General features: G+C 43.5%; 1 protein-coding gene across 1 annotated transcript; it reads left to right on the top strand.

The window, feature by feature from the left end:
- Positions 1 to 2,721: 2,721 nt before the first annotated feature.
- Positions 2,722 to 9,234, top strand: mych (myelocytomatosis oncogene homolog). The gene is made up of 3 exons (XM_061041332.1): positions 2,722 to 2,940; positions 4,547 to 5,105; positions 6,161 to 9,234. Exons 2-3 carry the CDS (start codon positions 4,562 to 4,564, stop codon positions 6,757 to 6,759), a joined length of 1,143 nt encoding a protein of 380 aa, XP_060897315.1. The 5' UTR covers positions 2,722 to 2,940; positions 4,547 to 4,561; the 3' UTR covers positions 6,760 to 9,234.
- The last annotated feature ends 4,304 nt before the right edge of the window (positions 9,235 to 13,538 follow it).

Below are 13,538 nucleotides of genomic sequence, written 5' to 3'. Positions count from 1 at the left end.
GTGTTTCTGATGGTTTAGTTTGCAAAAAAATAAGAAAATCTTGTCTCCTGCTGCCTCTCTTGCACTAGTAAAAAAAAACAACAACCACAGGCCCAGGTGCATGCTGGTCCTCAACCTGCCTTCTTACCTTGATACCCTCGTGTGTGAAAAATATGAATCATGCAAATCTGAATTTACTAAAAGGGGCGCTTGTAGCCTAGTGGTTGGTGTGTGCACCCCATGTTTGGAGGCTAAAGTCTTCCTAGAGGGCAGCCCAGGATTTAAAATCCAACCTGTGGCGCCTTTCCCACATGATGTCCTGATTTCTGACTCTATCCACTATCCTGACAAACATTTTCACTCGGCTGATGACTGAAGGTCATTTTGAAATCAAATTAAAGTCTGCTGTGTGTTCAACAAAAGTTTAAAAATAATTAAAAATGGAAGTGATGTTTTAATGCGGAGCTTTTGGGGGGGCTGAATTTATGTGAAATAATTAAGAAATCCCAGAATTAGCCGGTTAGTCACAAATTAAACAAGTGAGTCAGTCAGCCTGGAGGTTTTAGTATTCAGAGCAGAAACCAGGCCAGTCTGCCAGTCGGCCTGTAGGTGGCACATTAACCCACTTACTCGCTGCCAGACCCCCCTGTCCTCTCTTTGTGTCTGCTGCTGAGAGAGCAAGATGTTCTGTTCTGCTGCCGTGATCCGCCCTACATCAGCTGCTACGCACAACAAACAAAAAAAAAACATACCACAATCCAAATGTGGAGCAGAACACTTTTTTTAAATAAACTGCAGAGGTTTATTTTTTTAGTCTTACTGAGATCATTCTGCATTTTAACTCCCATTTGTGGACATTGGGAGTGTATTTACACTCGGTGAGAATTATTTCCATATGACAGACTTCCAACAAAGCTGCGATTATCCTGAAAAGTGCACAATGCATCAGGAAAAAAAGGCATGCACACATGACAATAAAAACACGCAGGGGCTTTTTTATTTACATGTATGAAGACAGGCAGGGGAGTCATGGAGCTTAATACCAGCCCTTTGTTGTGTGTGAACCAAACCCCATGCATATTTAAGACATTTTTAACATAATTAGCAAAGATTATTGTTGCAAGAAATGACAATAAACTCGTTCTGAATATTTAGGGTAGTGTGTCTTTTTTCTTTTATGTAGCCTACATTTGTTGATGAGGACACCAGATGACACAGCTGCACATGTGTAGGCTGAATATCAAAAAGGCGTGTGAGCACATTTAAAGGGCTGGATATAAATCAATGTATATTGGTCGGTAGTCGGTAGGAGACGGTGGGCTCCGGTTACAAGATTCCTTGCCGAGAACTCACGTGAACCGAGGCTGACTCGCGTTCTGATTGGCCGGTGCCCCTGCACGTGTCCGGCGAATCCTTGTCCGTTATGTAACGTGCAGAGCACACAAGAGGAGCGACAAGAGGCTGAGGAGGAGAAGGTGGAGGAAGAGGGAGGGCTGCGGTATCTATCTGCGACGGGCTCTTTGGAGTTCATTCATCTTAATGCGCACTCCTTTCCACTATAATTACTTTTATTAATCAGTTAATTAGCATTTTTTTCTGTTTAATTTCCCTGCAAACTGCCTATTCAAGTTTTACATTTATGTTCTAATAGATAGTACAAATAATGTGCAAAACTTCCCCCATAAAATTGCAGAAAACAAATCAAAAATAAATTAAAACAAATGTTTGCACACAATGCTGACCTCTAAATATGCAAATTGCATGACAAACATTTACTGCAAATATATTTACATATCAGGCTTACCATGTTGCAATAGTAATCTTTGCAATAAAACGGTAATAAACTTGCATAAACCGTCCAAAAGTTCAAACTGAGACAAGAGCCTAAAACTTCATTAAAGCCGGTTTTGTTTCGCGGCTGGCTCAGAAAGTTTATGGTTGTAGTAGTAGTAAGAGCCTAGTAAGGAGAGGAGGTGGAGCCGGGGTTAAATGGATGGATGGTGAAACGCCCCTGCAAGAGTTTGAACTGGAGGACAACGTGGCTTTGAAAGCATGCAGCCTGTCTTTCTGCCCGCCTGTCTGTCTCTCTGCTGTACTACTAAACACACTGCAGCCTCCAATGTCTTTAAACATGCCGTAAAAATACCAAACCCCCTTTTACTGTACCAGCTGCATTCCCAACTAATGATTGTGAAAGTTAGTATTTTTCTGAATATTGGCAAATGACCCTGAACGCAACGTTTACAAACTCGTTTTTTTAAATCTCGTTAAAATAAAATAAAACAACAAAATAGGTCGGTAAATGAAGCTGTATGTCTATGTTGTTCTCCGTAACTCTCATTAACACCCTGAAGCAGGACGGACAGACAGTCAGACAGTCAGACAGACGAGCAGACAGACAGGCAGTGAGACACCCGGCATCTCCGCACAATCCACGTGTGTTCTGTCCCAACTTTTACCCGCCACCATTTTCCTGGAATCCCTGCCTTCCGCGGTATCACTCCGCCGAGAAGACAACATAGACCCTAACTTCGACGCGAAATTACTAAAATTTGCCGTCAGGCCAGTTTTTTCCGCCTTGACTCGTTCGAAACGGGGACTCACGAAGAATATAAAAACTATACAATTGAATGCCATACTCCAAATATTGTGCGTTTTAATGTTTTGGCGCGATTTCGGTGGTGGCGGAAGGACATCGGCGAGTGGCAGACTTATAAACCAAGCGACCCCCGACAGCCACACCTACTCTGTCTGCTCGTAGCAGGAGGAGAAGAAGAAGAAGAAGGAGGGAGACTGGAGATAAACACCATGCTGCCGTGCTCTAACTTTAATTTCACACGTAGAAAATTTCCCGTACGCAGACAGTGCTAGTGTGTTGCCTCTCCCTGTGGACTTTATTGGATATTTCCGGACTCTTCTTCTTCATATTGAAAATCCCAGCTTCTATAAGGACAACTGAAGGTAACTTGGTGCATGATGCGGGTGAAATGTTTTTTTTTTTTTTTTTTACCTTATGTTATCTAATTTACACATATGAGACGTTTACGTGCCCTCAATGCTGCTCGTAAAATAGAGCTTTCGTCAATTTCATGAATTGACTCGTGCGTTAATGTTGTATTAACTGTTATAAAGAGAAGGGTGTTGGTGTTCACGTGGAGACTCTGCTTTGCTCAACCCATGCGGGGTTTAAATGACCCTAACAGTGGGTCAACCATTGAAACCATACGGACTTTAAGCTTTTCTATTACACTGAATGACCTTCTTCTTCCTCGTGCAGCTCTAAACTAAAGGAGACACCTGTCTTTTTTCGCATTCTGTGTTTTTTTTAATAAATATTTCACACTTGTCCAAAATGTGTTTAAAATCAGGATACATTGCGTTCCTTTTCAACATATTTAAGACACATTAACACGCACTTGGTGGTAAAATCTCCACTCGGCACCTCATTTGGAGAAAAGTGACATTTTTTTAAGAATCGTCACTCGGAGCTGTCATGTGCACGCGCTGTCCCCACGCTGCAGGTAGAAGGTGTCCATTCATGCGTTATAAACAGTGCGTAGGTGTTAAAGCCTTGAGTTGGGGGGGGGGGGGGGGGAACGTCAAAATAAACACTATTTAATGACTTAATTTGAGTGTCTTGTCACATGCGCAGACTGGTTTGTGTTTTAAGTTATTTGAAAGGTTCGCCAGGCTGAGTCTGGGTCTGTCTGCACCACACACACTGCTGCTTTGTTCTCACACACAGGCTTGCTATACATACCCATATATAAGCATGAGAGCCCGTTTAGTATAGGATTTCCCCCCCCCCCTCACAGAACACGACTTCCTCTCTGTCTGTTGACTTGTGGTCGTGGTTGTGTGTTATTGTGACGCATTTTTGCAGTTTATTAATTATAAGGTTTTACGACTTGAGTGAGAGATTTGCTTGAGCAGCACTGGTTGATATTCCTCGAGGGCTGTTTAAATGACATCCACCCTACCCCCGACTCGGTGTTGGGTACACTAGGTTGTGTGTCTTGAATTTCCTGCATGTGAGTGTGAAACAGCAGCCGATGTGTCAAGAGTTGCCTGACAAAGAAAAGAAGACAAACAAACTTTCTCTGAAGGTTTTGTCTTCTGTGTCAGCAGGCAGCCGGGCTCCACCTGAGTCTGTTTTTTTTATTATCTTTCTGAGAGAGAAAGAGGGGGGAAAAATGTAAAGCGTGGAAAGAGGTGTAAAATGTCTTGCCCCGGTCTCTCCCAGCTGTTCCCGTGATGTCATGGGGGAGGGAGGGTGTTAAATCTTTTGGGGGTGATTTGCGCCCCTGGGGAGCGGGGTGGGCGGGGCTTGAGTGATGTAAACACAGATAAAAGGTGGCACACTGCCTTTTGGGCTCCCAGAGTGGAGAAACTGGTTTAAACTTTCACTACTACGCGTGTGGCTGCTGCTGCTGGGATTTACGCCACTGACACGCTGCTTCAACACACTACAGCCTCAGCTTCTCTGGATTTACTTTTCTCTTCTTAATCTACCTCTGACATTTTTTTTAAACTTGGGGTGTTTTGCTGTTTGTTTTTTTTATCACAGATTCTACCATTCATCATGTTGCAAAGCTTCGCTCAGTCGCAGGACTGGCTTTACTCTGAGCCGCTGCTATTTGACGATGATTTCTGCCAGAGTTTGATGAAGGACCTCCAGTCTTTGCCGACACCTCCTCAGTCCCCCCCAATGAAGCCCGGAGTCGGCGGCAGTAAGCCCCTGTCCAAGGAGGACCAGCTGAGCTACGTGTCGGACATCCTGCTGGAGGATCACGACATGCAGCTCAACTGGAACTGCGACTTCTTCCACTCGGGCGCCACAGAGAAGGAGGGCGAGCCCAGCCAGCCGTGCTCCCCGTTGGAGGAGAGCGGGGAGGACTGTCTGTGGCAGTGCCTCGCGTCCGACAAGAGCCTGGAGGAGAAGCTGGTCTCCACCATGCTCGGCTCCAGCCCGCTGCTGTCTGAAATCAACACCAACATCTTTGAGGAGATCGCCGGCTCCACACTCGACTGCCAGAACCTGATGGCCACTCAGGAGACGAGCGAGTCCACGTCAGACTACGGCTCCACCGGAGGAGAGTTTTCTACGTATTCATCCAGTGACTCTGGTGAGTTCAGATTTGTACTTTTATTTACTTCTCATGCCCACCGCTCCTGTAAAAGTTAGCTCGACTGTTGAACATGTTTTGAGACTTCAACTAGTGAAATCTTTTGGCAACTTTTAAGTTTGAAAAACTTTCTTCTTCTTTTTTAGATTTTTTAGTGTTTATCTTTGTTTTTTGGCCTGCTTTAAAAATATCTCCTCGCCTTTATGGATGCTGTAGTTCTGATAATCATGTCCGACCCCGTCCTCCTAGTGCAGCTTATCAGTATAAACAGACCTCACCCTGAGCTCGTTCCCTGGTGTTTCATTGATAATTCCCTGTTAATGTTTACTGTCGCTGAGCCCAATCTCGTTCTTTGAACTCGTCCTTATCTGCACGCCGGCCGCCCACCTGTAATCGGCAGGAGCGTTTTTTTATGGCTCAAGGATGTAGTTTTGAGTGTGGGCGGGGCTTATCTGTTGACTGACAAGATGAGATGAGAGGCTTTAGTGGAGAGAATCCACTTTAAGTGTGTGTGTGAGTCATGTTCAGCGGCTCCATCTATTACCTCCTAATGAGTCATCTCAACCACTAAAGCCCTGTGGCATCCTGCACTTTATAAACCAGAGAAGAAGAAGCAATTGAATAATCTTTTAAGGGTTAGTCATTACTTAAAATGAGAAGAATACCACAGATTTTTTTTTGTTCGTTTTTGTGTGTGTATGTGTCTATTTTAACTCGCATCAGAGCAGTGACACTTCTGTTTACACATCAACCTGCTACTCATTAACAGAAGGAAGGTTTCAAACTGTTTATGGTTCTTTATAGTAGAAAACGTTTGTACTACTGTGTGTGTGTGTGTGTGTGTGTGTGTGTGTGTGTGTGTGTGTGTGTGTGTGTGTGAAAGGCGAGCTCTTGTGTACAGTGTCTACACTCTTGTTTTTGGTGTCAGCGCTCCTCTGGAATGTCAGTACGTCATCACACAGCAGATACAGTTTCCTTAAGTCGTTAGGTCAAAAAACAAGGTTGTGCCAGAAAACTCATCTGACCTCTTCTTCTTCTTCTCTTGTTTTCTCCAGAGGAGGAGATTGATGTGGTCACGGTGGTGCGCTGTCCCTCCAGCCCCTCCTCATTGGCCGCCCTGTCCGCCCGTCAGCAGAAGAAGGAAGAGGAGCAGAGGGCTCTTCAGCGCCACCACTTCGAGATCCAGCTGCAGCACAACTACGCCGCGCCGTGTCCCGCCTCGCCGCCACCTGCATCCTCGTCCACCAAGCGCACGAGAGGGAGCGAAAGCTCGTCGCGCTTCCACCACTCCTCTTCCCGCAGCTCGTCTTCCTCGTCCTCCTCGTCGCGGTACCATCACCACCACAGCCACCACCACCACCACTCCTCGTCCAAAAATTCAACAGAGACGGAGGACGAGGAGGAGCGGAGGAGGACGCACAACGTGATGGAGCGTCAGCGGCGGAACGAGCTGAAGAACTGCTTCATGCGCCTGCGAGATAACGTTCCCGAGCTGTCGCACAACGACAAGGCGTCCAAGGTCGTGATCCTGAAGAAGGCAAGGGACTGCATCTACGGCCTGGAAGACGAAGGCCACAGACTGCAATCCAAGAGGGACAGACTCAGAGCGAAACAGGAAGAGCTGAAAGCGCGACTGGAGCAGCTCCGCAGCTAATGGACCAATCACAGGCTGCGTTTTCGAGCTGTTGAGAGACTTTTCGGGGGGCGGGGCGGGGAAGGGAAAAGACTTTGTACAAAGAGGGTGGATAGGAAAGGTGGCGTTTCATGCTAAAAAGAGCGCACAAGTTTTCAAGACATTTCAAGGACTTAATGGTGACCATAACTTCTTCTGGACTGTATAGACTCAACAGTTGCCATAGAAACACACTCATTGCCTCAGATTTGATCATTCTCATGCCTTGACTGCTGACTGTTGTAGAGCGTAGGATTTAAAAAAAAAAAAAAAAAAAAAAAGTTGAAACGAGAATGAAGAGAGCAGATATTTTTTACTTTCGTCGGGCTGGACGCACTCTGAAGGGCTAATCCCCTCCCATTTTTCGCCAAATGGCAACGGGTGCAAGTAGAGTCAAATAACCGTCGGCCACATCAGCTCAGTAGTTGAATGAAACTTGAATAATGTGTTTTCAGGACGTCTTATAGCCATACTAACCAGTGATCCCTCCACTCTGACCCGCGTGTGATGATGGCCCTCGAGTTATTTCTTCAACTTCATCCTCATTTGATTCCAGTTTAATTCCAAATCTGATGTTTTTTTAATTTTATTTTCTACGATCAGGAAAAAGAGGTTTTCAGTGCGCGTCCAGCCCCGTTTGGCTTCAGGCGTACCTCGAGGCCCAACACCACTCTGTTATCAGGTTTAATGTGTGTTAAAGACATTACTGTATAGACCAGGTTCGATACTGTATGAATACCAATGCTCAGCCTCTGTTCAGTCCATCACCGGCTCACGCCTCAGTGTGTGTGTGTGTGTGTGTGTGTGTGTGTGTGTGTGTGTGTGTGTGTGTGTGAGAGAGTGTGTTCCCAAGTGGGGAAGTATAACTCACTGTGTGATTAAAGTGTGCGTCATGAATCAATGTCCCAAGCTCTAAAGTAGCCATATTAAAAAAACAGCATTCAGGTTCTGAGGAGGCTGAAACTGGACGGTGGACTGAACAGCGAGCTGCGCTAAAGTAGCAAAATCAGCCAAAGTCGGTGCGGATAAGAAAAAAAAAAACCTCTGGACAACGTTTTGCATGTTTTACAGAGTGACAGGCGGAGATTTTATTGAAAGGTGTCTGGTTTGGAGACGGCTGCAGCAGCCAGCAGAAGCAGCAAATACTGTGACATTTAGTTCCTTTGCTCCAAAATTTTAAAAAAAGAAGCAATTTTTCTAAGTGTAAAATTAACTTTTTCATGATGTGTGACTACAAACCCAGACGAGTTTCCTCCAGTGTAACAGTGATTGATTACTCAGTGGCCCTAGCTTCTCAAATGTTCTCGATTCTCTTTGGGATTGTCTCTAAACTTTTCTTTTTAAATGAACGACCTTTTCTTTGTGCACACCCGCAAATGAAACAGGTTGAATCTCCTGAATGTAAGGAGCGGTTTTATATGAACTCATGTTAAAAAAGATCTGAAAATGAAATCATGTGACTTGACATACCCGAGGGCCACTGACTAAATATTTCCCATTTGTAAAGATCGACGACCCCTCGCGTCGTGCCATTTTGTGCCCCGTTATTAAGCTGTTTGTATTGGTCACAGGGATGCAAAATAGGCGCCGGAGAACTCAGTTTAACCAAGTGATATTAAAGGTTGTTAATATTTAAAGTTGGTGGTATCTATTGAAATGTAAACTCGTACGCGTTCACCAGGAGCCTGTTGTGTCCTCGAGCTATCAGGTGTTTGGTTGAGCTTGTACTTTGGGCTGGATCTGAAGTGTGAAAATAACCAATATTGCCAATATTATCCATTTAATGTGCTGTTTGTAATGAAATGTGCAAATGGAAAAGAAATGTTTTCTCATTTGTGTCAAATGTCTTAAAAGTGCATCCTGAATATTATAACGTTTTATTTTGAAATCATAAGAGTTCTTCCTCTTCAGTCTGGCTGTACTTGAACAGACCCGCTTCGTTGGGAGTAAAGAGAGTGGAGGTGTTTTTTTTGGTGTTTTATGGTAAAAACCTGTTCTGCCTTGAAATGTGTTCTGTTCAGGACTCCTCGTTTCGTTCGGTCGGTCACGTCGGCGTCTTGTTAAAACCTCAATGTCTTCCAGCGAGAGCTAGATCCCGTTTTTGTAGCTTCTAGGCTTTTTTCTTCCAGATGTCTTCACCTTTTTTTTTTTGTAGTCCGATACCGCCATCTTTTTCTAAATGTCCGGAGGTTTTAACAAGACAGAAGGCGTGACTTAGTTGTATTTTTATTCTTAGCATGATAAAACCTACCTCCACCTGGCTGCAGTCTGGCCTGTAATGTTTTTTTTTTTGTATAGATTTATTTGTTATGAAAATGTAAATATTTTTGTTATTGTATCATAAATTATTTTTGACTTTTTTTTTTCTTTGTTCATTTGAATTTGAGGATTTTAAAGAAATCTTATTCTTTACCAAGCAGCACTTTTTTTATTGATGTAATTAAAGATTGAATGAGAGCTGAGAAGTCTGCGTTGCTTTGTTTGCATGCACCACACACTCAGAAACACAAACATCAGGAACATCAGGGGCCCGTTTCTGAAAGAAGTTTTTGTGGAAACTCTGGGTTGTCCATTTCAGAGGGGGAGGTCACTCAAACTCGAGAAAGAGGGGTAACTCCAGCCTATTCCAGAGGGAGAGGTAACTTTATCTCTGAGTCGGTTACTATGGTAACTGAGTGTGACCCTAACCTGGTCGGGAGCAGGTTTTCTTCAATGAACCCTGAGTTTCTCTTAAGTCTCCACCCTCTTTCAGAGCCAGAAACGCTGCTTCATTATCTCATTCTTTCATTCAGTCGTATCACGCCCGTGTTAGTGAAGATACACCGCTTGTCTGAATAAAAATCCTGGTTGTTTAATATGATATGTTAGGGTGGCATTACTACAGCGTATAAGACGATCTATTTTATCGAACATGGCATCTTTTAGTCGATCCTCGGTAAGAAGAGGCTGCATTACTCCGCAGGGAATTGGAGCCTAGGCTACATTAACGGTGGGAGATGTTCATTTAGGGTTAATTAATAAACTAAACGGGATAAAGGTGAGAGGACATTTAGCCTATGTGTGTGAATACAGCTTTATGTTGAGGATAAAGTTAATGCACATTCAAATAAACTCTGAATTAAGTTAACTATAAATCTATATGAGCCTATTATGTTATTATATTTCATTTTGAGCTGTTTAAAAGTCGATTTTCTTCTGCTGGATTACATCTTGAAAATAAATTGTAGGTTTAATAGGCCTACAATTCACCAGATTTGACCTGCAATAGGCCTATAATAATTCTGATTAAATAGTAAATTAATAGACTTTACGCGCTGACGCGAGCAGCTGTTTTCTCTTACACCACTCCTCGCTCCTTTGCCGCTGCAGCAGTGTTCCTTTTTTTTCCATCTTAAAACTTGTTCATATTCATATTCATATTCTCCATATTTTACTTATACTTTTCTAGTTTGACTAAATTTCTCCTTTTTTTGTTTGTTTTGACTTCTTGGCTAGCCAGCTAGGTAATGCTAAGTCTCACATTGGTGTCGTTGAGATGTGGAGGGTTTTGTTCACCTCATTATAGATCGCTTGTTGGATGAAGGGGTTAATGTTGAACACCAGCCAACAATGGTGGGATAAACTTTTCCAGTTGGACAAAATGTCTCTTTTTTTTTTTTTTTTTTACCTTTAACGTACCAGCTATAGCTAATGAAGAAAGCGACCGCCTTGAGAAAAAGTGCAGCGCCTTCTCTTCTGAGCACTCTTCCTTTTATGTGCGACCGCTCTGAGCGCTCAAGTTGAAAATCTTTCAACTTTTCAGAAAAGAGTTCTTTTCCAAATGTCTGATATTCCCCGTAGTTTTTGTTTGTTTTCTCGTGTCTTGTACTCACATCGTCTTTGCTCCGTGTCTGATCGGGAAATAAACGAACTCAAATATAAATCATGCAGTAAAACGTAACGGAGCCGTGTCGGTCATACAACGGCCGTTGTCAACAGACTGTTGTCATGGAGACAGGACAGACGTGAAGCGCTTTTCTTCTCAGTGCACAAATGCTTCATGCTAACACTCCCGAGCGCGCAGACACGGGGCCTAAGTCGTGTATTTTTTAGTTTAAATATTTGTTGAGTCGTTATGCTAGCTGAATGTCGGCATCACGGGTTAGACTGTTCACTGTTGCCTAGCAACACGTGAAGCCCTGTAGGCTTCGTTGATGGTTGTACAGAAATACAGAAATAATCATCCAGATTCTAAATCCCAAATATAAAACATGTTTAAAAAAGGTTCCATAAGCTGCTCAGGAGGTTCTGAAGCTGGATTTTCTGGTACTTTCTCAGACGATTGTTGTCAAGAGATCTATCAGGTAGAAACTGGTCTCGCTGACACCGAGGTCAGACGACACAATCTTTTTTCTGGTACGATGGTCACTGTGTCAGATTAGGCGATCAGAGCCGTAAATTTGTGCCGTGACTTGACCCACAGACATGACAGACAATACATACATTTATCCTAGGAAGCTATATAAACACAAATGTGATCAATTAATATACTTAAATTATATTCTAAATTCAAGGTCAGTTCTATCTCCTCTCTCAAGCTGGAAGAGTTTCTCTTTTCTTCTGTCAAATCAGATCGGGGTTAAACTTCCAGATTATCAAGCAGCAGCATTTCTAAAAAGTCAAACTTCAAAAGTTGAGTAAATTAGATTCTGAACTTTCAGCGAGAACCCTTCATCCCTCGCTCTGTATAACAACACTTTCCTTCACTCACCTGTCACCGCAGCAGCCCCTCCCAGATGTGCAGATACTCTAGTGTGTTTTCTCAGGGGCAAAGTGTGCAGCAGCAGGTAAGGTGCGTTGTGCAACCTGAGCTCAGTCCATGTGTCTGAGTGTGCATGTGGAACAGGTGGACATGTGCCAGAGAGGTGTGTGTTACACTCTCCACAGTATCTGTGTTATCTGGTTCCTAGCGGAGCGTGGGTGTTGTTTCTTCGAATTCACTTCTGGAACTTCTGTTAACTCCATCAAAGTCAGCGGCCAAAAACCTGCAACGTTAAATGATTTACTGCATTATCAGCTGGGTTCATCCTCTGAACTCTTCAGGCATAACTAGAATATGTTTATGACACAGTGATGTTACATTTTACTGTTACATTTACAGTTCCCTACAACGTCACCGGAGAACCAAGAAAAAAAAAAATATATTATACTGAAGTTACAACATTGTGTGTAGCTTCTCATTAAAGGCATCACACTGTTGGACCTGTTTGTTCACACTGTAAAAAAATGTCGTGGAGTCAATGAGTTTATGAACTCTGGCTTTGGCCATGTTTACACGTAAATATTTCATTTCATAATATCTCAAATATTATGAAAAATGCAGAGTTTTAAAAACTTGTTAAAAGGGGCATCGCTCCGTCTCTGAAAACTGAGATTTCACACATAAGCATTACGCTTCCCGTCAGTCAGCGTAGACTGTAAATATAAATCAGGTTCAGGTGACTTTATTTTGTACCCGTAGGTAGATATGTTAACAACCAGCAAGACATCCATAATGACACAAAACAGATGTCACAAAGAATAACACATTAGAGAGAAGTGAAAATATTCAACCGACTGAAACGTGTTAAAAAAAGGTTCCACCAATCAGGACATGAGGGAGAGAGAAGCCTTAACCGATAAGATCAATTCAAAACAAAAATAAATAAATAAATAAAATGGCTAACACGCTGAAGTTTGTGTGGACGGACGATGAGCTGTGGTTGCTGCTTCAAGTGACCCGAAAATACCAAGAGAGTACATTTCTAGAAAATGTCGATTGAGACATGCCAGTGGACATTTTCACAAACGCTGTTGTAGTCCACCTACTCGCGCTTGGCTACTGACTAAGCGGCAACCAGCCAATGCAGAAGTGCAAAATCCTGCAGTACCTAGAGTGTCCACTTGAGGCTGGCTGCAGAGGCACAGGAAGTCACACACACACCCAATCAAAGAAGACTGTTTTTACAGCAGAGATTAACATGTTTACAGCCTGGTTCAAAAAAACAAATAGGTCTGATTAGCTCATGTCTCGATCGACACACACTGTACGGGGGGGTGAATGTTTTGATGACTCATCCGTTTTGACTTCATGAAGCAGGGTTTGTGATAAGGTTTAAAAACCCGCCTCAGCTCCAGCTCTCAGCCTGTCGTTAGGTTGACTGAAAGTTAGGTTGAGACAGGATTTTCAGCATGGCGGCTTCTGCCGATGAGCCTCCGGTGCCCCCTGCAGGAACAGATGGCTGACGTCACTCAGGCTTCATTGATTAATATTCACAGTCTCTGGGTGAACCTTTTGTTGGCTTTCACCCGCGGTGTCGGTCCGCTTCCTGTTGGACAGGCAGGTGACAAACACCGGCGGTTAGCTTGTGCTAGCGTGCGTTAGCTTGCAGTGTAGGTACAAGCAGTAAACGTACACACTAGGTCCTGCAGTGAGGGTGAGCTTCTGGGGGCGATGAGCCCAGGAGGAGGAGGGGCCCAGTTTGAATCCTGCACCGAAGAATGCTACTGACTCCACCTTTAAAGGGATACAACAAGAAAATAATTAGTAAAAAAAAACATGTTGGACCTTCAAGGTCAGTTTTTTTTTGATCCAATAGGAAAACAGGTTAGAGGTTTCTGAGTTTATCTTGGACTTAGCGAGGATGTCTCTGAGCAAAGTATGTTATCGAGTAATGCACAATAAGCACAGGTATGTAGGTCAGGGTGAGTGAGTGGTTGTGACTGTCAGGTGTGTCAGATAG

The sequence above is a fragment of the Labrus mixtus genome, chromosome 7 (genome assembly GCF_963584025.1).
Source record: "Labrus mixtus chromosome 7, fLabMix1.1, whole genome shotgun sequence".
NCBI lineage: Eukaryota > Metazoa > Chordata > Actinopteri > Labriformes > Labridae > Labrus > Labrus mixtus.
Note: the sequence above shows the minus strand (reverse complement) of the source record. Positions and strands in the feature narration are given on the sequence as shown.